The following is a 26,874-nucleotide window of genomic DNA, read 5'->3' on the forward strand; positions in this document are numbered from 1 at the left end:
TAAGGGTCAGTTTTTGTGTTACCCTGTGTGTATGTTATGCTCTGTTACAAGACATGTGTTGTAGTTTCCTGTTATTAAGGTTACTGCTTTGTCAGTTGAATACTGGCACCAAATGGGAGGAGGAGCCCAAGACAGGAAGCTACAAAGTTTTGTTCCTGCCTCCCTGGAGATAGGTGGAGAATCACCCAGGCAAGATGGCCTCCTACTTACCAGGAGAAAGGCCCTTCACGGTAAGTATCCAATGGGCCATCTTCCCACTATGTGTTCAGGTAGTGTGGTTTTTTGACTTGTAGTGTGGTGTATTGGTTAAAGTGTTGGACTAGGATCTAGGGAACCCAGGTTCGAATTCCCACCCTGCCATGGAAGTATGTTAAGTGACTTTAGGCCAGTCAGGGATTCTCAGGCTAACTTACCTCACAGGTTTGCTGTGAGGATAAAACAGAGAAGAACAATATAAGCTGCTTTGGCTCCAACTGAGGAGAAAGGCAGAATATATATAAAGTAAATAAAAAAATAATCTCTATACCTTCTTGTAATTTTGTACTTTTTTGCATTCCGTAAAGGTGTTTCTTTTTTACTGTTGTTCTGAATATAAAAGGAACTGAAGAGTAAGGTCTTCTGCAAACAGAGATGAAAGTGATTTTGACTAGAGTTAACTTGTGTGCTCTGTGCAGAATATTCTTGGGACTCAGTCCAAATTCAGATATTAACATCTCCAGGGGAACTAATATCTGTTGGTTTTTATTCCAGTTGATCTTCACCCCTTCCCCACACCAAGATTAGCAACCCTAATTCCCCTCTCCCTTGTCCAAACCCTACCTTCTTCTGAAATTTCCCTACATGGAGCTGGCAACCCTAGGTAGACCTGGCCTCAATGAATCCTCCTTCAAAGGTCCAGAGAGGCCTGGAAAGGGCCCTGTCCCTTTCACTGCCTTTTATGGACAGAACCAAACCTGGAATGCCATGGTTTCCTAGCAACAGACACTGAGGAAATGTGTTGATTAAAGCTACATACACTCAGTTGATCATGTTAAGTTTTTTTTAAAAAAACCAATTTTTTTAAGCATTCACATTTTTGGGGGGTGTCTTCAGATTTGTAGAAAGCTCTGTCTGGCCCATTCACAGTTCCAAACAGTGAATTTATTCAGATTTGGTCAACTCAATTATTAAAATGCAGGGAAGTGGGAGGCCTGTGAGATTCATGGGGGGAATTGTATCTCTGCCCACATTGCAACTCCTGGCCCCACCGCCAACCTTAAGCTGTGCTCCAGTCCCAGCTGCCTTGCAAGAGGACACCAGGACCTACTCTGGGCTAAGAGCAGCTCCCAGTGTCAAGCCCAGAGCAGCTCTGGCGTCTACATTCACTGCAGCTGGGCATGGAGCAGCTCTGGCATTGGCTCTTGCTGTGGTCAGGCCCGGAGTTCTCCCGGTATGCTCCAACATGGTAGCTGGGCCCTGAGAGGATCTCAGTGACTACCAACAGTGCAAAAGGCTGCCACCTGTGCAGACAGCACTATTATTTTAATGGGGGAATTTAAGTCCCCAGTATATTTTTTTAAACTTCAGGGGTTTTTTTGCAAACCTAGGGAGCACCCCAGTTTTGCAGAAAAGTCTGTTTAGCATCTCTGTGGTCTTTTAATTTTTTTTTATTGTATAGCGTATATAACAGTTACATACAATATATTTAATCAAACTATACGTTTTTCCTTTTTTTTCCTCCCTCCTTCTTCTTTCTCAGTTATTCAAGCAAGCAGCAGAAAGTTCATTCTCCGTATTCTTTTCTCCCAAATGTCTTTGTTAAATCTGGCTTCTCTCATCCACTTCTCGAACATTGTCCATATCTTCATAATGTCTCTTAATTTTTCTTGCCATAGCATATTTTTTGACATTATCTCAAAAATTTCTAACTGTATTTGTTCCCATACATATTCCAACCATTTTGAGATTGTCTATTTCTTATTATCTTTCCAACCCAATGCAATCATCGCATGTGCAGCTCTAATCATAATTTTATACATTGGTCCAAAACTTCTATTCACCTTTTTACCTTCAATTATTCCAACCAGTAGTAAATCATTATTTATATCAATTTTCACTTTTAATAATTTTTCTATATACTTAAAAAAAATTCCCAAAACTTTTTAACCTCTTTACATTCTATCCACACGTGGATGTAGTATGTCCCCTGTTCTCCACAATGCCAACATCTTGAGCACAGTCCCTTAATCATATAGGCTAGCTGTGTTGGGGTTCTGTACCATTTAAGTATTACCTTTCTCTCCAGTTCCACATATTTATCTCTGTGGTCTTGATCTGCAGACTTAGGTAGTCTGTGGCGGTGGGGGTGGGGGGTCATATGAGATATAGAGAGCTTTTTTCCAGAGGGTACTAGAATGTCAGCCCAGCTGTGCCAGTTACCTCAAGATATCCTCACACTTATGCTGCTGCCTTTTATGATATCCCAGTTGTAGCATGGGATAGGAAGATAGGTTTTAGAGGCCATACCAAATGTAGGGACAAGTCTTTGTGTGTTTTTTGTTTCAAAAGATGCATGTGGCCAGTGCTTGAACAGAAGCCAAAATCTGTGACCTGAGGACTAATTGAATTCCTATTTTATTTTTCTAGTTATGAACCAGAATTGAACCCTGGAGACCATCAGAAGACCAACTTACTAAAATATCAGATGGAGAAAAGGCCTTTCTTTGACATGCCTTCTCATTTGGCTGATGTTGACTTGGACGAGTATGAGTATGAGGAAGACTTCGAATGAATTGAGCTGCCTAGGTTGGACAAGAATGAATAAGAACTGTCTGCAGCTGGTCTGCTGAATCTGTGTAGAGCTTTGTTTCCAGAAAAAGAGTAAACTTAACGGTTTGGCTGCAAGGTTAATATTTTAATCCTTTAGATAATATTTTGAAAAAGTGAGTTTGTATGGAATGATGCCTTTTGTATTTTTCAACAGATTGTCGACTGTAAAGTACTTAAATTATTTATAGATAGGTTATTTTTTTTCTTTAAGGACTTGCAACGTATCTTAGTGTTTAAAGTAAATTTTCTCGACTTGTTCATTTTTATACAACACTAGAATTCTTCCTAATTTCTACTTGTATGTGACAGCTGAGGCCAGAGGTTGTTGCTCTTGCAGCCTCTTAGCAGAAATACGGCAACTTCACTGGAGTTCAAAGAGAAAAGGGTCACAGCCAAGAGCTGAACATTGTGGCTGATTTCTGACGCGAAGAGCCATTGCTTAGGCAAGCTGGATTCACTGGTGCACCTAGCAAAGTATGTCATGCTCTGAAACAACCTGTTCCCTTTCCTGTCTTTCCCCTGCCTTGTTCCTTCTCATTTTGTTCTCTTGATGCCCATTACAGCAGAAGCTTTTATCTCTCACACAACTGCAGCGGCTATTTTTATTCCCATGTCAAAGGAACCAATTTTTAAACATGTAAGTTTTACTTGATTTGTTATGTGCACTAACCTTGTGATGGGCATTTCGTGTGTTTCTTCAATGGTTAGCTATTAACACATTCCATGAACATTCATACCAATGGTTTCAGAACAGCTGAACAGTGTGATGGTTGCTTGCCCACACAAGGTGAGAGATTGCTTTCTGGACAAGCTAGACATTACAGCTCCAGTTTTTTTGAAAAAATCATAACGGTTTGTAGTGCCTTAATTGTCCCATGTTCACTTGAGAAACGGAATATAAAGCATTTAGAGCAACTCTTGTTAAGGTTTTCATGTAAAGAGAAAACAAACGTAAGTTATTTTGGTTGCAGTGTATATCGCTTGTGCATTTAAAATATCATGTCGTTATTTTCAAATAAAGGTTTTTTTTCCATATATGTAATCCATCTGTCTCTTCACTATTGATTACAGAAAGTTCGCTTTCAAAATACCTTAATGCCCGAACTGGCTGAATTGCCAGATTAATGACTTCCAGAATTGTGATTACTGGTATTATAGCAATCCCTTTTAAACAGTATAGGGCTGGCTATACAGCACTGGACATAGCACCTTATCACAGGAGAAATCTGTGGGTACTCTATCCTGTTCTGCTGCTCTTAACGTGCCGTGGTTAGATAGTGATACAGACTGTGTGGGTTAGCTTTGGTTCCATGATTATTCTGGCAGACAGAAGGAGTTTCTCTTCTCGATATAGTTTTTACCATCCAGACAGCTCTTATTGTTCCCATCAGAGGAAAACTGAAGCCTCCTTTATATTTGCTCCAACAGGGCAAATAGCTGCAACAAGGGCCCATTTGAGCTTTGAGAACAGTGCGGGTGAAGTTATAATTACATACTTCCACGATTGACAGCCCTTCTCCAAATCACAAGAACCCCACAGCTCTTCTGTAGCAATAAAAATGTGCAAGAGATTCTTTCATGAGCCCTTGCCCATATGCAGGGCCAGCCTTATAATGGAATTAGGTGGTAGCCTCATTTGGTATAATGACAGTCATGCAGACCTAATAGGATTCCTGAACTCACAGCTACAGGGCATGCAAGGTGGCACCCCAATTGACTGATAACTGCCCCCCTTGCCTACCTTTGTTTTGTGGCATTTCCCTTCTATGCTAATATGACACACATTATACATATTCAGCCAAACTAAATTTGACACACCTTTTATTTTGCAAACACATTAATATAAAAGTATGAATTTTTTTGCAATGATCACTAATGGCAAACTCCCATTCTGTAATGATGCACTTATGAAACTGGAAGTAGAAAATGGGTCGTCTGATAAGGACAGAAGGGCTTTTTATTGACACAACTTTCATAACTTTCTTCTCCCTCAAATCCACAACCTTGTTCCTCTGAGACAAGATGGTAGAAATGTGCTTACTTCAAGACCTACAGAGTGTCTGTTCCTTTTTATTTACATACAATAATGTCTGGCTGGGTTTTGTTGATACATAAATATACTAGCAAGATTGGGAACAGAAAATACTTCTTTTTTTTAAAACTGCTGATTATTAAGTCACAAAATACCAAACCAGTAGTGAAGCTGGTTTTAACACTGGATGTTGATGTCATCATTCTGGTAATTTTCTTTGCCTTTTCCAGATATACTCAGCTCTTCTCTACCAGATTAGTTGAGAGCATGATTTGTTGTCCAAGATACAGTGATGACATATTTCTTGTTCTCTTCATTTTCATTCAGTTGGAAAAGTAATGGTTTATGACCAGCTGTCCTGGACTCTCATGTCTTCTGTATGTGAACAAATATCAAAGTAAGCCACTTGCCAATCAAGTTGCCATCTTAAAATCTTAAGGGGTACTGAAAGCTTCCAAATTGTTCTGCTGAGTAGCTACTTATTCATTTCATTAGTGGTTACAGTGGTGAGACCCTGTCCCAAGGGGCTCAGTAAAGACCAGATTACTTCAAACTGGCCTCAACAAAAACGGCACCAGCAGTTTCTCTCTGAGTTCTAATGTGCAAGATGGCTCCTTCATACTAAAATGCCCTGAAACTCTGCCAATCCTACAAGCCTAGGTTCTGTGCCCCCAGTCTTATGAATACCTTCTCTGACACCTTCTCTTTACTTCCCTATATATTGTGACCTTTCTTGCAACAGTGCATGGTCTTATTTTAAATAAGCTGCTTCCAGTGCAGTTAATTGGAAAATGTGTATGATAAGGAAAGTTTTGGTTATTAAATTATAATAACTGAAACTTTATGATTTCTAATCTGCTTTGGGGATATAGATATATATATATCCAAAGCAGTGGAGCAGCAGTGGCATAGTGGTTAAGAGCAGGTGTAGTCTAATCTGGAGGAACCAGGTTTGATTCCCTGCTCTGCTGCTTGAGCTGTGGAGGCTTATCTGGGGAATTCAGATTAGCCTGTACTCTCCAACACACGCCAGCTGGATGACCTTGAGCTAGTCACAGTTCTTCTGAGCTCTCTCAGCCCCACCTACCTCACAGGGTGAGGGGGAAAGGGAAAGGAGTTTGTATGCCTCTTTGAGTCTCCTTGCAAGAGAGAAAGGGGGAATATAAATCCAACTCTTCTTCTATATATATATCCAAAGAGAAATACAGACTCATCAATTATGATAATGGTATAAATGAAGGTATTTTCCTATTACCCCAGATTCAAGTCAGCTTCAAAATATTTGTCATCAGTAAATCTATAAATTTTGTTTTTAACCAGTTGAATTAACTTTACTGCAAGATGGTAAGTTTTGAGGTGGCTTTCTTCTTTTTATGTTTGCATTGCTGCTAGACTTTTAAGCTTTTGTGTACTTGTTGACACTGAACTATAAATAAAAATGTTAACACAACTCTAAATCTTTTGGTTGCAATGATATGCCTTTCCCCATATATCTCTGCAAAAGAAAGGGCTATAGACTTAATTTTCCTTACAAATGAAAGCTGGGGATTCAAAGAACTGCTGCACATTATTGCAATGGTATATTGACAATGATATTCTAGTATGGCTTTTTAATTAAATGGAAGCTCCAGACAGAGAGGAAATGGCTGCCTCAAAGACAGACTTGCTTTTCATAGCGGTCGTTTGTGGTGTGCTTTAAATTGTACTATTTTCACCTTGGAGCCACCTTGATCAAGTCTCAGAAGAGGCTGTGTAGAAGTGCTCCAAACAAGGCATCACTCATCTTCCTCAACCAGACTGTACTGCTCAAGATACCCTAAAGCTGAAAATGAAGCCATCCTTACCTAATCAGCACCAACAACATCAACATCAGCATCTTCTGAGGGAACCTCCTCAACCTTGATTACAACTTGGCAACTAAAATGAGAGCACATAGTCTAGCTGTTCACATGTTCATATCCTCCAGAAGCAAAAAGTAATGACTTTTTCATTTGAGATGTGACATGAAAACTCAGTTGACAGAATGTACCAGTAAAATACACCAAAGCTGCAAACGAAAAGCCTCCCATGTCTGTCATGATCAAGGGGCCACCATCAACAATGCCGCCATCCACCCGCTCTAGAGCAGACCCAGAGAAGCTGAATGTCTGCGGCTGTGCACAAGCTGCCATAAAAACCTGCAGCCCCACCATTTGCTTCCACCTGGAGGCATCTGCCTTGTCAAAAAAAATTAACTTTTCAAGATTGTGGGGGGCACTGTGCCCCTAACCCCAGCGATGTGGAAGGGAAAACTGTATTATATCCTACTTCTACAGAAGCAAATGCAAGAATGCTTTCAACTATGATTTTCCATTCATTATCTTGAACAGTGAAACTCAGGTCACAACTTGGTAGTCGCTGGCCCTGAGGACATGGGACTGGCCTTGACCAAAGCCAGGGCTTTTTCATGGTTCCAGTCTCATGAAACTCTCTGTCAGCTGAAACCAGGATCCGGTGGGATCTTAACCAGTTCCGCAGGGCTTGTACAACAGAGATGTTCCACTGGACTTTGGCTGAGGCCACTCGTGCATCCAGATATCATCAGCTGGTCTCCCTCCAATATCAATGCATGGTTACACAGCATTGCCCCTTCTTGACCCAACCCAGGCTCACATAGTTTTTAGATGAGTTTATACCTGAACTGGGCCAGATTATTTTCATAGGTCGAAATTTGTTTGCTTGCCATCTTGCATTTTTAGTGAGTTTGAGGATAGATATAGTGATTTGTATGTATTTGTAAAATTATTTTAAAATGCCTATATGCTGCCCTGAGCCTGACTTCAGTCAGGGAGACAGGATATTAATTTAATAAAATTAAATAAATAAATGACCTGTTTTTGAAATATGCTCAGTTCATCAGGTGGGGTGATGGTCAAAGAAGTTTTTTTTTTTGATAAAGCATAAATGCACATGGGATGACAGGGCTGTTTATAAATCCAAACCTGCTGCTCCACTGTTGTAGCGTTAGAGTAAATATTCATGTGCATCTGTAGTTTTCAAGCATCCCACAGATTCCAGAGGCTGTAAAAATGATCTAAGTCCTTTCTCACCTATTTTTTCTCCTAAGATTTGCAGGAGCAAGCAACGGAGGATATTCTTGGAGACTGCTGTTGTGAGATTTTAGCCTTTTCCTGCTCCTCGGTGCCAAGGAAGGGAGTTGAGCTGAGTAACAGATATCTGAAGTTCTATTTGTTGTTTCGGTGTGATTGGATTTGTGCAAACTTCCTGAAACAGACCATAAATGATATTCTTCACATTGGTTCTTGTACTTGTTGACCAATATGCAAGGCTAGAGACATCCATGCTTAGAATGTTTATATTCTGGGTAACACATTCCGAGACACATTGGTTAAGCTCTAACTACATATTACATTTCTCCTGGGGTACATCCCTGTGAGGAACTGAGATGTATTCTGGAATTCAACACTTCCCAAGTGCAGATGGGCCCAATTCACAGCAAGATTATGGTATGTGTGGAGGGGGAAAAGGACCATTCATCCTGTTTTTCCACCATTCAGGGCTGGCCATGGCATTTTGCTAGGGCAACCAAGTCACCTCTCCATGAGGTGGCAGGAAATTGCACCACTTACTTTCCCCCACAAACACATGTACACAAACTGACCCTCACAAACATGTATAGTGATGTACCATTTGAAAACCATCACGGATCCACTGTTGGACCCCTTGCAATTTGCATACCGAGCAAATAGATCGACAGATGATGCTATTAATATGGCTTTGCACTATATCCTACAGCATCTTGAATCGCCAACCTCTATCTCAGATGCACCAACAATAGCCAAACTTCCTACAACTGAACCCATTTCATTGGGTTTACAACCCCTGGTGATCTCAGAAAAGGAAGTGCAAGATCTATTTCACAGACAGAAGCCTGGAAAAGCACCAGGCCCAGACAAGATAACACCTTCTTGCCTAAAAGTCTGTGCTGTCCAATTGGCCCCCATCTTCACCCAAATCTTTAACAAATCACTAGAGATGTGCTATGTTCCTTCCTGCTTCAAACACTCCACTATCGTCCCAGTGCCGAAGAAGCCTTCCATCAAGGAACTGAACGACTACAGACCAGTTGCTCTAACATCTGTAGTTATGAAAACTTTTGAAAGGCTAGTGATGTACCATTTGAAAACCATCACGGATCCACTGTTGGACCCCTTGCAATTTGCATACCGAGCAAATAGATCGACAGATGATGCTGTTAATATGGCTTTGCACTATATCCTACAGCATCTTGAATCGCCAAAGACCTATGCAAGGGTCCTCTTTGTTGACTTTAGTTCAGCATTCAATACTATCAGACCGGACATTCTTCTAACCAAACTAAATCAGCTAGCAGTACCTGAGCATATTTGTGTAAAGTGGATCACAAGCTTCCTAACAGATAGGAAACAGCAGGTGTGAAGCTAGGAAAGAATTACATCAGACACCTGTAAAATGAGCACAGGGGCCCCCAAGGCTGTGTGTACTTTCACCACTTCTCTTCTCTCTGTATACCAATGACTGCATCCTCAAATGATCCATCTGTTAAAATACTGAAATTTGCAGATGATACAACAGTGATTGGTCTCATTCGAGACAACGTATGAAACCGCATACAGACGGGAGGGTTGAACAACTAGCCTCGTGGTGCCACTGGAACAATCTAGAACTGAACACACTTAAAACCCGTGCAGAAATGGTGGTAGATTTCAGGAGAAACCCTCCCATCCTCTACACTCCTTCCTCACAATACTAGACAACACAGAATCAACAGTAGAGACCTTTAAATTTCTAGGCTCCATCATATCTCATGACCTAAAATGGTCACCTAATATCAAAATGCTCATCAAAAAAAAGCACAACAAAGAATGTTCTTTCTAAGCCAACTCCTAGGAAAGCCTCAAACTGCCCAAGGGAGCTGCTGGATACAGTTCTACAGAGGGAATCTCATTGAGTCTTGCTCATCTGCACCTCTACTAACTGTGTGGTTTTGGTTCTGCAAAGCCCAACAAGATCGACACAGACTTCAGAGAATAATCAGAACTGCAGAAAAAAAAACAATTGCTGCTAACCTGCTCTTCCATTGAGGACCTGTATACTGCACGGGTCAAAAAAAAAAAGGGCTGTAGAAAATATTTACTGACCCCTCGCATCCTGGACATATAAACTGTTTCAACTCTTACCCTCCTAAGCATTGCCACAGAGCACTGCACACCAAGACAACTAGAACATAAGAACAGTTTTTCCGAATGCCATCACCTGTTAAACAAATAATTCCCTCGAGCAATGTCAAACTATTTATTATATATTTATTATATAATTACTGCACTACTTTTTTTCATCATCTCTATTACCCACTTCCTCCCAATTATGACTGTGTAAGGACTATAGCTCCAGTGCTGACATTTCATTTTATTTTATGGGATTTTACATTTTATGTTTTTATTACTATTGATTGTTTCCTGATTGCTTACTAGACCTATATGACAATCATTAAGTGCTGTACCTTATGATTCTTGACAAATGTATTTTCTTTTATGTACACTGAGAGCATATGCACCGGAGACAAATTCCTTGTGTGTCCAATCACACTTGGCCAATAAAGATTCTATTCTATTCTATTCTATTCTATTCTATTCTATTCTACACTAACTGACATACACTAAACCCAATGAGGTGCCATCCACCTCCTTGCCTAATCCCACCATGCAATACACAGCTACGGTAATGATGGTAAGCTCTCCCCACCCCCATCCCACAACAGGAGGGCAACAGAGAGGAGCCTTCTGACTAGACACCCACAGGTACTAAGGCACCTCCCAGGGCAGAACACTGACTCAGCAATGAGGGGGCTGCTGGAGATAGGAGGCAACAGGGCCAGATGGTGCTCTTCTACCACTGAGGTCCTAGATAAAATTACCTCAGCCTGCCTAGTGAACAGGTTGCCCCTGCTACCATCCATTTGCATACAGCCCCATAAAGGCAAGATCATTTCCTGTCAGCAAAATGCAAGAATAAGGAAGTATAAGTTACTGTCAGCCCCTTCTGAATTAGGCCCAGCTATACCAAGGAACCTGTGGAATTCCAGAACACGTCTCTCAAACCAGCCTGTGGACCACCCTGGGCAAAATATAGCATGTATTCAGCAGTCATTTTTTACCTTTCAGGATGCAGTTCAGTGTACCACACTGAACAGCCCTCCCCCCACCCTGCACCAGACCCCTCCTACCCTCCAGGGGATGCTTTAGGACAGGAGTAGGGAACCTGCGGCTCTCCAGATGTTCAGGAACTACAATTCCCATCAGCCCCTACCAGCATGGCCAATTGGCCATGCTGACAGAGGCTGATGGGAATTGTAGTTCCTGAACATCTGGAGAGCCGCAGGTTCCCTACCCCTGCTTTAGGAAATGCATGAGGGATGGTAGTAGAAAGAGTGCCCTGAAAGCACCTTGGCATATCTGGGGAACACTAGAAATAGACCTGTGAATCCATGCCACAGTAAGCAACTCATTCAATATAAAACTTCAGTCTGACACATTAGCTTCCTAATCTTAACATTTGGCATTTCTTGTCCTATTGATTTCAGTGAAAGATGCTTCCATCTATCCCCATGTTGCAAACTATAAATTCGAGACAAAGTGCTTGGTTTCCCTGAGAACCCAACCTGAATGGCAGGATCAGAAGAGGATCAGGTTACCAGTCTTATAGAACAATCCTCAAGGACTTTTCTTAGACTCTTCCATTGTAACCTTTATGGCAACTGAAAATATACTAACCCCATGTGTGCTATCATTACGCTTATATAGTTTACAATGCTAACCCTAGTTTTCACAATATGATGATGAGACTCACTGATTTCCTAACACTCTAATCCTTACTGTGGGTGATCTCAATGTCAGAATTAGCCACGATGATGAACATTTGATCAACAAGTGGTTAGATGGTGAAGCGGAAGAAATGGAATAGATTTTCAAAATATAGTGCAACAGATTTTCAAAAGAGAAGATAGTTAATGCTGCAACACTCAAATTGTTTGATTTCTCCATGCAAAGAGGGCAAAAAGAAATTGATGGAAAAGGTGAGTACTTTTTTTGGTTCTAAGGGGGCTAGCCTGATTGACCACTTCATCATAGCAGCAGATTATTTAGTGGAGAAAGTCAAGGTAGAAGAATATATAGGAGGAGATCATATTCCAATCTTCCCCAGTTTCCATGCAGCCACAAATAGCCACCTGCTCCACTATCTAATAACCAGACAACTACATACCAGACACAATGGTCTCCCACCATTGAGAAGACAGTAAGCAAACTGTTCAACTCCCAAGAGTTTCAGTAAAGAGAAGAAAAACTCCTATCAAGCTATTCAAAGGATGATTCTTCTATATTACCAGTTTACTATTTTTTAACAATAGTAATACACTGCATCTGCACTGGACCATTTCCTGCAACGGAAAGCATCAATGGAAAAGAAAATCCCTCCACATAGAAAGCCAGCATCTCAGAGAAGGTTAAATAATTTTTAATTTTTTTATATAGAAGAATTTTTGGTATGGAGAATCCCAGTTATGCTTGGTCCAACCTGTAGATTAATAATAAGTTATAACCCAGGGGTCATCACTGTTTTCTTCCATGAGAGTTACTTCTGAGGAATGAAAAATGTCCTAAACAATCCCACCCACTCTGAACATGTTAACAAGTTTTACTCTGTCCTAGAAAAAGAGGACTAACTAAGAAGAGCCCCAGAAATTAAGCTGCTAGTGAAGCAGCAGAGGGAAAAATCCTAAGAAATAAAAGCTTCCTGAAAAAAGCAATGACAAAAAGACTACAGCAGATATTTTGTGATCTCTTCCTGGGTTTTCTAAGGTATACACAAATTACTCTTCAACAGTGAATAAATAAATTGCTGGAGAGCTCTGTTATAGCATCAGTAGGGTTACCATGTTAATAAGTGGTGGTCATATCTATTAAGGAGTTATTATCAGTGCAGTGAAAACATCCATAGGATGTCAAACACAAAATAGTGAGACATGTTTACCTTCAGAAAATTTTCTTTTAAAAGGTGTCTTAGCATCACTGACAGGTGGCCACTCATTTAAGCTGCTGGCAGCAGAACTCTCCTCCTCTTCACTGGCCAGCAAAGAGGTTTTGTACGAAACCAGGGAGTTCCAGGAATCTCCTTTAGAAAGTGCTGGATCAGGTTCATATCTCAGCAAGTAACTATACCTGGACAAGAAAAGAGAGGGAAAAATATAGATGACCTAAAAGATCAGGTGCTTTCCCCTGGCAGAAAGGTCACAGAGACAGTTCTGGACCTTTCTTTATTTCACAAGGCCAAACCAACCCATCATTTAGGAAAAAGTCTGCTCAGAAAACTTTAAATCATCCATGACAAATGCATTTAGTCCAGGTGTCAAAAGTGACAGCTTAGTACAGTATATTATTGTGGTGGAAAGTGCTGTGCTGTCATGTCATAGCTGACTTATGGTGATGATGTAAGGTTTTCAAGGCAAGAGACAAACAGTGGCTTGCTGTCACCTGCATCTGTGTAGCAACCCTGGACTTCCTTAGTGGCCCCGAGTACTAACCAGGACAGACTCTGCTTAGATTCTGAGATATGGCTAGTCCAGGCCATCCAGGTTAGGATACGTTATTGTGGTAGCATCCAAAATTCTCCTCCCCTTAAGGACTAATATTCTAATGATTAATTCAAAATATCTATAATACCCCTTATTATAACATGCACACAGAGATGCTCATCAGCATGTGTGCAAATTGCCATATTAATATGTACCCACATCTTTTCACATGGCACAATGTGAAACCATCAAAGGAACATGCAAACAGCAAGCATCAGGCAATTAAGAGTAATGTCTTCTATATGCTAGCAGCAGATGGTTCCCAAGTAAACACCAGTAAACTGCTGTTTGCAATCTGCCTTCTACGCCATAGAAGACAGGAAAGCAGCGGTGAATCAGGACAGCAACAAATGTCTCTGGAGGAATCTTGTGCTGTCATTCTTTCATTCTGAGCATAAACATATGACTGATAATGTTAAGTGGGAGCCATACTAAAGCTCATTTACACCTTCTTTATTTATCCTTTGTCTAATTTTTATATCACAGAGACTCCTGTAATATCCCAGCACTGAACTGCATTTATTTTTCCCCCAAAGCAACTTACACAAGCCTTTTGTCAGGCTTTAGAAGCTTATTGGAGAATTCACTGAGGATCGTCAGAAAGTTTAGATTGGGAGGCAGGCACTTCCCTTCCATTCCAGCAGCTCCTTGAAAGGCAAATTCAATACCTTCCCTTTAGCAGAGGTAAAGAAGAAAGGTAAAGAGGCAATAAAGGCTTACAATGGAGGTAATGTACCAATGAATGACTGAAGGGTAACATACACTTGGCACGTACTTGTGTATCATGGCTACAGATTCCCGCGTTTTCACTTGGTCCCAACCAAATGTCAAAGAAAAGCGCCGTGCAAGCTCTTTAATGTTGTTAAAGGAGGCAGAGAAAGTGTCCGTGCTGCTGCCGCTGCCGCAGCCCTGGCTTTCAACAAGCTTCTGAAAAAGCTGCAAACCACAGACATGACACACAATTTTCCAGGCAATAAAATGCCCCAGGAGGACATACCTGTCATACAACTGGTAAATCCCTTGAACAGGATGCTGCTAAGCATACCCTCATCCATTAATCTGGTTATATATTTTAAGAATCCCACCAAGCTGACAAGCATCTGAGCACTGCAGATGGAAATCAGTGGGCAGGAGGATCAGAATACATACAGAATACAATTAAGACACTGACATGTCGACATTTCTCAGTTTCGACGGGGCAAGAAACCCTCTCAGTGCTCCCTCAGATAAAGAGATCAGGGAAGGTTTTCCTTCAGATGTGCATAGCATAGCATAGTCTATACTATGCATATGTTACATGTAGAGAGCTATTGTGTTGTGGTTAGAGAACTAGACTGGGATTCTCTAGGAGATCTGGGTTCAAAACTTTGCTGAGCCATGAAGGTTACAGTTTGACCTTGGGCCAATCACTCATACTTAGCTTAACCTACCTCACAGGGTCACTGTGAAGGAGGAGAAAACTGTGTATGCTGCTCTGAGTTCCTTGAAAGAACAGCAGCACTAAAATATAATAATTTGCAAATGCCTGTAATGAAAACATATGCATACAATAAAGTACACGTAATAAAACTTCAATGCTGTTCCCAGACAAGGAAGGCAGAGGAAGACAAACCTACACTGACCACTGGACCTTTGTAAATAGTCATACATGACTCAACCAGGCTCAGAGCAGCTGGGGAGGGGGAAAGCTGACAGAAGCAACCAGAAGCAAAATTCACACACCCTCCCTTAGTTTGGTCTTCCACAGCAAGCTGAAATGCTGTTTTGGCAAGAAAAAGTAGCCAATTATTTACACATGCATGATCAGCCTAGAGAGAACTCTTCCTCTGCTTCTTTGTGCACTGATGAAATAGATGCACATATACCACCACATTGAATGGTAAACTGGATCAGTTCTGCTAATCATGAAAGCAGCAGAAACAAAACCACAAAGGACTCAGGGGTTTCTATAGACTCCCGATACACAGAAAAATTCGACTTTGTAAACAAAAACAAAAAAAATCCCTGGTGAGGCACAAAGATGATATGGGAGGCAGAGAATGCTGGGAATGGCCAGACACCTTTTTGTTGCTACAAATTAACACTTGTGTGGACACTGTCTGTGGTCCCTACTTGTTCCCCAGTAAACAGTACAAAAGTCTGGTGGTGGAAAACTTGTTCATGAGTGCATGAGGATCCAGGACTGGCATCAGCTCCCAAATTCATGTCTACTGTAAATGCACTGGACGTGTAAAAAGTTAATCAGCTCTTGAACAGCAAAGCTATGTGGGGAGGTGTGTTCAGTAACTGCCCCACAACTGCAGAATTTACTGGGTGTACATTCAATCAAGTGCACGCTTCAACTTGTGTTTGGAAATATTTAAAGACCATGCTATCTGGGGAAGAGTTTGACAATCTAGATTAAAACATCTACACCAAAGAAAACTTTCATAATTTGGTTGGGTTGGGGGAGGGCGGGTAGATCAGAAGCATCAATTAACCGATGCAATTAAGTGAGGCTGTCTTTGTTCAATATCTCAGTTAGCAACATCATTTGCCCAGCTAGGCACCCAAGGACAGGCAGGAGAGAGCAAAGTAACAGGCCTGCTCCATTTATACAGACAGACTAGTCAGGTGGGTTAGAATGCTTTGATCCGCAAGCTTTCAAGGTCAACCAACACCCACAACTGGGCTGGTTGCCTATGTGATATGTAAACACAAGCTTCTGGCTATGTGAGCAGAGCACAGCTCACTAAATGCTGCTGAGCCTCTTCTTATCTCATATTTCAGGGAACAGGTCATGGATCTTCCTAAGCTCTTGACGACGGGTGTGAAATCCACTGGGCTCACATAACAGCCATCCAGAGGGGCATATGTTGAAGGAAGCTCAGAGGATGACATGGAAGCTTGCTGAACAGATAGCAAGTTAGGCTAGCTGTGTATAGTAAATATTACATCCAGTGCAGTTTTCTGGGATGGGCAGTGGAATCAAAACGGCACCAGCTAGGACTCTGGGACCTAGACTGAATCTGGGCTATGCCATGACATGATAATGCTCTTCTCACCCCAGTCCACCCCCAGCCCCCAGTCCTCCACACAGGACATTAGAATCTACTTTTCTACGTGAATGGATTTGATTATAAGAGTAAACTGTCATATGAGCCACCATCTGCAATCAGAAGTGATATAGCCCAGACACATATTTACTGTCTAGATGAGGACCAAACAACACATTCCATGACAGATCCATGACGGCATGTCTCTCAATGCTTTCTTTAAAACATTTAAAAAACATTTGAGGATGAACCCGATTTGAATTAGGGCCTTGGAGTTAGGGGAACTGCACATTAATACTTCTCCCCCTACCACAGCTAATAGTAGGGTGGGGGGATTTCTATAATATAGATAGCAGGAGGAGAATGGGTAAGCCACCTTCAAGTTCCAATCCAGATCACTCATCTCATGGCTGTTTTTAAAGTATAGACATGAATAATGTCAGGAGGTGCAACCACAAATCTTTCACACTGCATGTAGTCTGCCCCTGAGACCTTGATGGGAAACAGCTAGAAAACTACACAACAAGGAGATGGGATGGTTAGTCTGGAGAAGCGAAGATTAAGGGGGGACATGATAGCCACATTTAAATCATCAACTGTAACATGCTTACCTGCTGTAAACAAAGGATCAATGTCTTTGCACTTTGAATTTTGTCATTGTGCCTGGTTCGGCTCAATGTTTCTTTAATTATGTCTCCAAAATCATTATAAGCCTGTTAAAGGATAAGGGGGGGAAAGTGTTCTCTCATGCCAAGGAACAGCAATATCCATAAACACAAAACTCAAACGCTACATTCCACAACAACTAAGTAAGAAAATATTTATGGCTACTTATAAGGAACTTTGATACTCAGGGAGTTTCTAACAGACTTATTCATCGATATTAGAGGCAAGGCATTAAAATGGCTTTTGGACTTTTTATTTAACTGCATGTAAAAAGTGATAACTGATGATGTAGCTTCTGCAACATGGGAGCTCTTGTGTGGAGTTCCACGCTACTCAAAATTGCTGTCCACGTTACTTAAAATCTATGTAACATCACTGACTAAGGCCCCTTCCGCACAAGCAGAATACTGCACTTTCAATGCACTTTGAAGCTGGATTTTACTGAGCGGAATAGCAAAATCTACTTTCAAACAATTGTGAAAGTGGATTGAATGTGCATTATTCTGCATCTGCAGAAGGGGCCTAAGGGGCCCATGGGAGAGGTGGGGGCAAATCCGCCTGTGGGAGCAGTGTGCACCGGTGCATTTGCCCTCCCTGGGGCACTTGCCCGGTGCATTTGCCCTCCCTGGGGCACTTGCTTGGCAGATTTGCCCTCCATGGGGCACCTCCCTGGGAAAGGGGGAATTCTGCCAGTGTGCAGCCCTGCAGCCCTCTTAGGCACTGGAATGCAGCACCAGACATGGTGTCAGCATCCCAGCAACCCTGCTGCCGCTGGCGTAGCGAGGGGCAGGCTGGAAGCATGGCCAGGGAAGCTCCTCCCGGCTATTCACCACCATATGCCAGTGACTTGCACCTCAGACTTAAGCCACCAAGAGGATGGTGCAAGTCTATTGAGCCCCATAGAGGCTTCTCAGGGAAGACTTTTTCAATTTGCAAGCCTCCCCACGCCACTGGGAAGCCTCTATGGGAGTGGCAGAGTACTGCCGCCCCAGCACTGTGATGCCATGGCTGGCCATCCGGCCTCTGGGATGGGGCTGTAAGATTGTCTTCAGCTTTAGATTGGGCACTTATCATTATGCTGATGGCACCCAGTTATGCCTCAAATTAAATAAGCATCCAGAAGCAGCTGTGCATTGAATACAAAATCTATTCTTCTATACTAACCACAAGATATGTATAAGATACAACTGAGTATTCATATGACTGAATGGCTGTGCTTACAATTACTTATCCCAGAAAGTTCAATTTTACAGGATTTAGAAGACCTCATGAGTAGGATTATTAATTTACCTTCATATAATGCTTATAAATTTCAGAAGCTGCAGTCATCCCAATAACATTATAGATGATTAGCTTGCAATAAGCTGCAAGGAGGCCTCTCTTTGTGTGCAAGATGTCCAAAGTTTGGTCTTCATTTTTCCTGTCTTCTTCTTCTGCCAACTCTATGGTAAGAATTTGGGATATCTGTCATTTTAATGGGCAATTTTAAAATACAACCTTCCATTGAGAAACAGTATTGACCCATCCCACTTACACTCCTTTCTTTGCTTTTCAAGATCACAAAAGGGCTGTTTCTTCTTCAAGTGTCATAACAGTGATAACTACCCAGTTGCTACTTCCAACAACATGGAACAATAAAAACAGGAGCAAATGAATGGAGAGGGAGCTCTTACGTATCCCCACTGAAAAACATTGCTGACCTTTGCCTTTGTCTTTTTCCTCCGTGAAGATGTGATCCTGAATGAACAGGAGCATTTTGGATTGAAGAGTCATGCTGGGAAAATATTCGAGTAGCCCAAGGGTTCCATCATCACTCGTATCTTGATGACTCACAATCATCAGAAAGTCACAAAGCACCATAAAAGCCTATAAGAACAGGCAAGAAACAGAACTGAAGTGTTTTGGAGAATGAGGTCATAATGATGGCAATCATTCTCCCCTTGCTATTCACTGCAAAATCGTTCTTAACTGGTTTCTTCGAGTCACCGCCTCTAGAAAGCCCAAAGACTTGTTTTGCTAAGTCACATGAAGTGGCCTTACAGTGAACCTGACCCTTGGTCCATCCAAGTCAGTGCTGTCTACTCAGACTGGCAGAAGCTCTCCAGGGTTTTAGGTAGAGGTCCTTCTATGTGGGACACGGTTCCATGATCAGACCTGCTAAGAAGCACTTTGTAGAAAAATGCAAACAATTCAACTGCAAATCTTTTAGCCTGTGCAAATCTCCTGAAAAGGCATCACAATCAAATGCCGTGAAACAGTACAATTGAAGTGACCTATCCTCACAATACATGTAAGTTATTTAAAGCTCACTTATTGAACAGAGAGATTCACTCCACTGGGCTCTTGTCTGAGTCTGTGATGGTACATCTCCACAGGATCCATATCTCACAAGGGACATCAATGTTCCCCCTGATGAGGCATTTTTGGCCCTTACTGACCCACAGGCAATAGAGACTTATACATGTGCTTATTCAGCAAAGTAGTGAAGAAGAGGAATGGGAATTTCTATAAGGAAAGCTAATACAGCTAACTACATTCTGCTGGCCAGAAACAGGATACTTCAAATCCCTGCTTGCAAGACTATAGCTTTAGCTGATACACAGAACCAGCTGTTCCCAGTTCCATTTCTGGGACAAATTTGAATGCTGAAATATCACTTTATTCATTTCCCATTTCTGAAACACTACAAAGGCTAAAACCACTAAACTAAAACAAACTAAATATATAGAAATGTATAACGATAAATAAAATGCATACAGACAAGTATAGTTTTCTCTAGACATTAAAACCAAATCCTGAACAGCAGGAGACGACAAACAATACAAAAATGCAACCTATTCAAGGTGATCTGCAGAGAAAAAGATGAAAACTCGCCTTTACTATTTTGCTTTGTCACACACAAAAACCATGTATTGGTCATTCTTCACTGAATTTTAATTCAGACAAACATTTTATAACCATAACCCCTGTTTTCTCCCTCTTTTGTAACTGGTCAGTACCACGTACATCAATCAGCTTATCACAAACTGGGATTCCATTGGCAGAGAGACACTCAACTAATTCTCACTTCAAGGCAGCTTGTATGTTCACCACATTTCCATTGGTCACAGAAACATAAAGCATGAAGGGTGGCACGTATCTTCCAGCACACAACACATACAGACTACAGACACATGACTTTTAAATGCCCATCCACAGGTCTTTGAAACACACATGTCCTCACCTTGGGTATACTTTTTTTTTCCTACAGGAAAAATCAGCATCAGTGCAACAAACACAGCAAATGATGTAAAGTTGCCCTGAACACAGATATAGAAGTATCAAACTGCCATGACAATGGCAAGGCAAACCAGTGCAGTATACTGGTTTGAGTACTAAAGTAGATCTGGGAAACCCAGGTTCGAATTCCCACTAACCCATTAAAGTTCATTGGGCAACTTTGGGCAAGTCATATTCTCTCAGCCTCAAGGATGTTGTTATATGAATAAAACAGATAGAGGACAATGTTGGAAATGTTCTGGGCCCGCACTAGGAGAAAAATGACATATCTAAATAAACACATACATCCGATGGTAACTTGGGTTAACCCTGGGACCTGGGGTTTGACAATACAATTTTGCAATGAAGTTCTATTCACGTTTTCTTCTGTGCTGCCATGCTCCACCCTCCACCCATAGCAATCCAGTTTCTTTGCTTAATTAAGACTGATGCTGGGTTCACTCGTGCAGCAGAATAAGGTGATAGAAAAGACTATACCACCTTAGATTTCAGATGGACCGGCCATCTTAAACTGGGATGCCCACATTTAAAAAGTGAATGCAATTTTTAAAAAATTAGCACACTAGGAAGAAATATTCTAGTCCAGTGCTTCGTCTCTTGCACTAGATTTTTATTTGCAGAATTTGTTGTTCTTGTTGTTGCTGCATAAGTATTCAAAAATCTGATTCCACCCCGCACCTTAGGTCTCAAGTGGTCGAGTCCTTTCTGCCACCTCAGCATACAATCATCATGACTCTGCTGCACATGTAGATCAGGTCTCCCAAAGCTGTACATATAGATCAGGTCTCCCAAAGCTTTTTATGTTTGCATAAAACTTATTTATATTACCCTTAAAGCAAGACAGAATATAAATCTCCACAGAAAAGTAATATTAAAGTGTTTACAAAATTCTTACCTTCTCTCGCACATCTCTGTTGCTGTGGCTGAAGTAGCACGCACAAACATGACTGTAATGCCTCAAACGTGTTTTCAGAACAAAGAGGTTTTCCTTTAAATGTGGGGAGGGGGAAGAATCATACAGTTGCACAAAATACTTTCTTGAATATTTCGAATAGCTATTATACTAAGTAAATACTTAAACAAATAGTTCTTTCAAAGTGAAAGTAAAACAAAGTAGATCTTGCCAAAGGAAGAAAGAGGCTGCAGATAGATCTCTGCAAAACCATATGAAACAGAACAATCTCATGCCACTGTCTTCCCCACCTCATCCTTGAGTTCAACTTTCTTACTCTCTCCCTTGTGAATAGTTTTTGCTTCCTCTAGGGACAACGCTTAGGAGCCATAACAATTTACATCTGGTCCATACATGATGCTATTAATAACTGGTTGATCAATTGAAAGGCCTCTACCATCTAGATTCCAGATGAGAAGCCTGGTTTGCCATGCATCACCAGGACCTGGAGGAAAATGGGGAATCATGTTTTCTCCCACAGATCAAATAATCCCTGGAGACTGAGACTATGGTAAGATGTGCAAGACGTTACTTCACATGTTGCATTCTGATTCTTTGCTTTCAATGTAAATCATTGATATGTCTGCAACCCCTGCTGCTTTTGAAGGTTCAAAGCTGGCCAACAACAGGTATGAACAAAGCATTTTCAGTATCTAGAGCTAACCTTAGAAGGCAGCTTCTTTGCCACAGAATCTAGTTGCCAGAGAAGTGCAAAATAAGCACACTGTAAAGCAGGCAAAATAATCTGCGAAATAAAAATAAAGAGAGGGTCATCATACAATTATATGAAAATGTTAATGACAGAGGTATAACCATCACAATAATGCAGAACAGAGTATACCTCCCAGCAAAAAAAGAATAATACACGTACAGCTAAATGTAGTCTCTGTCACTGTATTAGGAATCTGAATCAGACTTGTATGAAATTGGACCTAACAAGATTAAAACAGTAATTTTTAAGGATACTAGAAACATGGGATTGTTTTGAAAGTTAAATACTTTTTGATTTAAGAGAGTATTACAGTTACCTGAGCAGGTAAGCAGCTGTGTTCCACCTCAAAAACAAGCAGCTCAGACATCTTGTCGTAGAGATTCCACTTGGAGAGATCATGGGCACTACAAATCCAAAAGGAAAGAAAGAATCACCAGGGGGACTAACAAGTGGCTGTGGCAAAGAAAAGAAAGAAAAGACAGCAAACTGACCCTGTTTCCCCAATATTTTATTTTGTCCTTTATAAAAAAATGCTTCCCAGCTATTCATGAAAACCGGAAGAAGAGAAACCATTTATCTTCGCAGTGAAACATGGATTTAGCTGGATGACAATTTTTAAAAACAACAACAATGAGAGATTTCATTGATTACAAGCAATAACAATATTGTCAATTAACAACAGAATCCCTACCTCAACAATCAGATTTTAAGACATTAAAATGGAGGCAACAGTTGTGTTCTTTTTCTAGTTCGCTACTTCTAAAACTCTGACAACCCAGTCACCCAACATAGTACTACATTACCTACAAAAATCCATGCTGTGCTGTAGACTGCAGAGACTGCAGAAAACATTCCTGGCACATGAGCAATGAAATGTAAACATTTCCTTAATATATTTAAAATATTAGTAAGAACATGATGAAAGGGCGTTTGCATACCACTTTCCTCTGCCACTGAATGTTTTCTAAACCAAAAGAACACCAGGGAAATTACAGCATTCTCACAACAGCACTGTCTACATATCTTATTCAAACATTTTACAGAGTTCTTTGGGGCAGTGGGGGTCGAGAGTCTGTCCCACATTGGGTCAGGAAAGAAAGTTAATAAACAGCATAAAACAAATCTTACTTATGAAAAACAGTTATTCTTCTCAAAGTGGTGTATATACAGTTAATTCCTTCTTCTTCTGCACAGAGACCTTCTCCCTAAATCACAATACAAAGGACAGAAGAGAAAATACTAAGCTGAGTTTGAGAAGTTGTCTATCTTGATATCTTAACTATGGGAGTCATTCTAAAACCACATTTGAAAAATGGAGGCAAGGCGGATGGGGCCTGCAGCAGCCCGACATACATTCCATGCCCACCCATTCCATTCCCACCTCACACTCACACAATGTATAAGGAAGATGCAAGATGCAGCAAGATGCAGGCCCAGCTACAGATGCTTAAATAGCACTGAGTTACCATCTTGCAAATAGCCTGCCTCTTGCATTCAGCCAGATCCCCTATGCTGTGCTGCCTCTGCATTAGTTTTACTCATTGGAAATGTTACAGCTATACTGTGAATATAGTAGTTGTGTGCAATTCCTATGGCATCAAGGAAAGAAACAAGGGGCCAGGATCCCAAAGCTGGCTGTACATTCCTACGCTACCAACCAGAAGAGAAGAGTTTGCATTTAAACCCCACCTTTCTCTCCTGTAAGGAGTCTCAAAGTGGCTTACAAACTCCTTCCCTTCCTTTCCCCACAACAGGTGGGGCTGAGAGAGTTCTGAGAGAACTGTGAGTAGCCCAAGGTCATTCAGCAGGCTTGATGTGTAGGAGCGGGGAAACAAATTCAGTTCACCAGATAAGAGTCCGCCGCTCATGTGGATGAGTAGGGAATCAATCCCAGTGCTCCAGATTAGAGTACCTCCACTCCCAACCACTACACCACACTGGCACCAAGACCTGGGTAGAATGCACATAGATTTCCTCACTGGAGCATGTTGGACTCTGGGGAATGACTGAATCTGCCCTGCTCCAGGTTCATTTGAGAAGGGAGCTCAGCAAGAGCTGTGGCTTTGGTTCTTATGTTTCTGTATGTATAGTTTGGAGAGTGGGTCAGAGAGGTCCTGTTCTAATCCACTTCTAGTGTTGAGATCAGTATCAAAATTCAAACAGCAGCCGCAATATCCCTATAACCATATGCAAACATGTTTGCACTTACCTGTGAAGTAGATTATGTGGTGATGGATGAGAGCACCAAAAAGGAGTACACAGTGTTTAAAATGTTTGAAAACACCTCTATATAGTCATGAGTAGTAGAAAAAGAATTATGTACATGACACAAAACTCCAAGGTTTTCCCTAACAATGCTTTTTCAAGGAGCCACGAATGTATTCCACTGTAGATTCTCACAAGTCGCACCAAGTCTGGAGAAGGATGAGGCTCTCCGTCTCCCCACAGACTTTTCAGGGGCTTACTCACCTTCTCAGTCTCCTCAAGGCACAGCATAATTAACACTCTAACCACTACCCACACTGATCCTCTGAGGTCCTGCCTCCGTCCCAGTTCAGAGACCTATTAACAAAGCTTACATGTCCAGCCAGTCACTTTCTCTCAGTCTAATCTACCTCACAGGGCGATTATGAGGGTAAAATGGAGAATGGAATAAAATGTAGACCACCCTGATTCTCTGAAGAAAAAGCAGGATAAAAATGTACAGATCACTATGACAAAACACTTTGCTCTCATAAGAACATAAGAACAAGCCAGCTGGATCAGACCAGAGTCCATCTAGTCCAGCTCTCTGCTACTCGCAGTGGCCCACCAGGTGCCTTTGGGAGTTCACATGTAGGATGTGAAAGCAATGGCCTTCTGTGGCTGTTGCTCCCGAGCACCTGGACTGTTAAGGCATTTGCAATCTCAGATCAAAGAGGATCAAGATTGGTAGCCATAAATCGACTTCTCCTCCATAAATCTGTCCAAGCCCCTTTTAAAGCTATCCAGGTTAGTGGCCATCACCACCTCCTGTGGCAGCATATTCCAAACACCAATCACACGTTGCGTGAAGAAGTGTTTCCTTTTATTAGTTCTAAATTCTTCCCCAGCATTTGCATTTTTCAATGAATGCCCCTGGTTCTAGTATTGTGAGAAAGAGAGAAAAAATTTCTCTCTGTCAACATTTTGCCTCTACCCCATGCATAATTTTATAGACTTCAATCATATCCCCTCAGGCGTCTCCTCTCCAAACTAAAAAAAGAGTCTCCAAAGCGGCTGCAGCCTTTTCCTCATAAGGAAAGGGTGCTGCAGTCCCTCAATCATCCTCGTCGCCTCTTCTCTCTGCACTTTTTTCTATCTCTTCAATAATATCCTTTTTTGAGATGTGGCAACCAAGAACTGAACACAGTACTCCAAGTCGCGAATTCGCGACCACAATAGCTTTATATAAAGGGCATGACAATCTTTTGCCAGTTTTATTCTCCAATTCCTTTCCTAATTATCCCCAGCATAGAGTTTGCCTTTTTTTCACAAAGCTGCCATACATTGAGGTTGACATCTCCCATGGAACTATCAACCTTCTAAGACGCCCAAATCCGCTTTCCTGGTCTGTGACTGATAGCACTGACCCCTGTAGCATGTAATGTGAAGTTTGGATTTTTTGCCCCTATGTGCATCACTTTGCATTTTGCTACATTGAACTGCATTTGCCATTTCATTTCTTAGCCCATAATTCTCACCTTAATTTATCAAGGTCCGCTTGGAGCTCCTACGCCAATCCTTTGTGGTTCTCACCACCCTACATGTAATTTTGGTATCATCTGCAAACTTGGCCCACCACGCTTACCCACCCCTACTTCCAGGTCATTTTATGAATAGGTTAAAGAGCACTGGTCCCCATTATCTACGGATCCCCTTGGGGGACACACACACATACCACTCCCCTACATCTCTCCATTGTGAGAATTTCCCCATTTTACACCCACTCTTTGCCTTCCTGTTTCTCAACCAGTTTTTAATCCATAGGAGGACTTCCCCTCTTATTCCTTCATTGCTGAGTTTTCTCAATAGTCTCTGGTGAGGAACTTTGTCAAAAGCCTTTTGGAAATCCAAGTAGACAATGTAATCCACTGGTTCCCCCTTATCCACATGCCTGTTTACATCCTCAAAGAACTCTAGTAAAGTTTGTAAGACAGGATTTGCTCTCTGCACAAAAATGCTTCTTTCATGCTGACTCTCTCTTTTCTCAGCAGAGTCTCTGCTTTTTTCTACATGTTTTATAATTTTATCTTTAATGACAGATTCATACTAATTCTACCAGGAACAGATGTCAAACTGAGCTGGCCTGTAATTTCCTCGGTCCCCCCTAGATCGCTTTCTTTAAAGATTGGTGTGACATTGGCCATCTTCCAGTCTTCAGGGATGGAGCCTGGATTTCAAGGATAAGTTGCATATTAAAAGTGAGAAGATCCAGCAATTTCATGCTTCTGGAGCTCTTTAAGAACTCTTGGGTTGAATGCAATCTGGGCCATGAGGGAGTTTGGTAACATTTCTAGATTTATCAATGGCTGCCAGAACTTCTTCCTTGTCTACCACTATCTTTTTGTTGTTAGTTCCTCGGATTAAGCCTCCTAAGAAGCTTGGTTCAGGTGCAGGAATTTTCCTCACCCTCCTCTTGGGTGAAGACAGATGCAAAGAATTCATTTCAGCTTTTCTGCAATCTCCCTGTCAATAAAT

At 41.4% G+C, this 26,874-nt stretch overlaps 2 protein-coding genes across 8 annotated transcripts in view; one reads left to right on the forward strand and one right to left on the reverse strand.

Annotated features, from left to right (window-relative positions):
- PPP2R3B (protein phosphatase 2 regulatory subunit B''beta) overlaps positions 1-3,843 on the forward strand; it is a 51,525-nt gene extending 47,682 nt beyond the window's left edge. For all 3 annotated transcript variants that reach the window (XM_048492726.1, XM_048492728.1, XM_048492727.1), the window contains one exon: positions 2,626-3,843. In XM_048492726.1, coding sequence (XP_048348683.1) covers positions 2,626-2,770 — 145 coding nt within the window. In that variant the 3' untranslated portion in view covers positions 2,771-3,843. The remainder of the gene's footprint in view (positions 1-2,625) is intronic.
- A 769-nt stretch (positions 3,844-4,612) lies between these two features.
- LOC125430647 (cohesin subunit SA-2-like) overlaps positions 4,613-26,874 on the reverse strand; it is a 75,555-nt gene continuing 53,293 nt past the window's right edge. For 3 of the 5 annotated variants that reach the window (XM_048492722.1, XM_048492721.1, XM_048492723.1), the window contains exons 21-33: positions 23,284-23,360; positions 22,472-22,559; positions 22,108-22,188; positions 21,387-21,479; positions 18,913-19,078; positions 18,503-18,654; positions 17,158-17,259; positions 14,287-14,447; positions 14,056-14,184; positions 12,911-13,098; positions 7,930-8,104; positions 6,685-6,757; positions 4,613-5,215 (exon numbers count right to left, since the gene is read on the reverse strand). In XM_048492722.1, coding sequence (XP_048348679.1) covers positions 6,685-6,757; positions 7,930-8,104; positions 12,911-13,098; positions 14,056-14,184; positions 14,287-14,447; positions 17,158-17,259; positions 18,503-18,654; positions 18,913-19,078; positions 21,387-21,479; positions 22,108-22,188; positions 22,472-22,559; positions 23,284-23,360 — 1,485 coding nt within the window. In that variant the 3' untranslated portion in view covers positions 4,613-5,215. The remainder of the gene's footprint in view (positions 5,216-6,684; positions 6,758-7,929; positions 8,105-12,910; positions 13,099-14,055; positions 14,185-14,286; positions 14,448-17,157; positions 17,260-18,502; positions 18,655-18,912; positions 19,079-21,386; positions 21,480-22,107; positions 22,189-22,471; positions 22,560-23,283; positions 23,361-26,874) is intronic. The other 2 variants (XM_048492725.1, XM_048492724.1) reach the window with 2 other exon arrangements.

This window comes from Sphaerodactylus townsendi, linkage group LG04 (assembly GCF_021028975.2).
Source record: "Sphaerodactylus townsendi isolate TG3544 linkage group LG04, MPM_Stown_v2.3, whole genome shotgun sequence".
Taxonomy (NCBI): domain Eukaryota; kingdom Metazoa; phylum Chordata; class Lepidosauria; order Squamata; family Sphaerodactylidae; genus Sphaerodactylus; species Sphaerodactylus townsendi.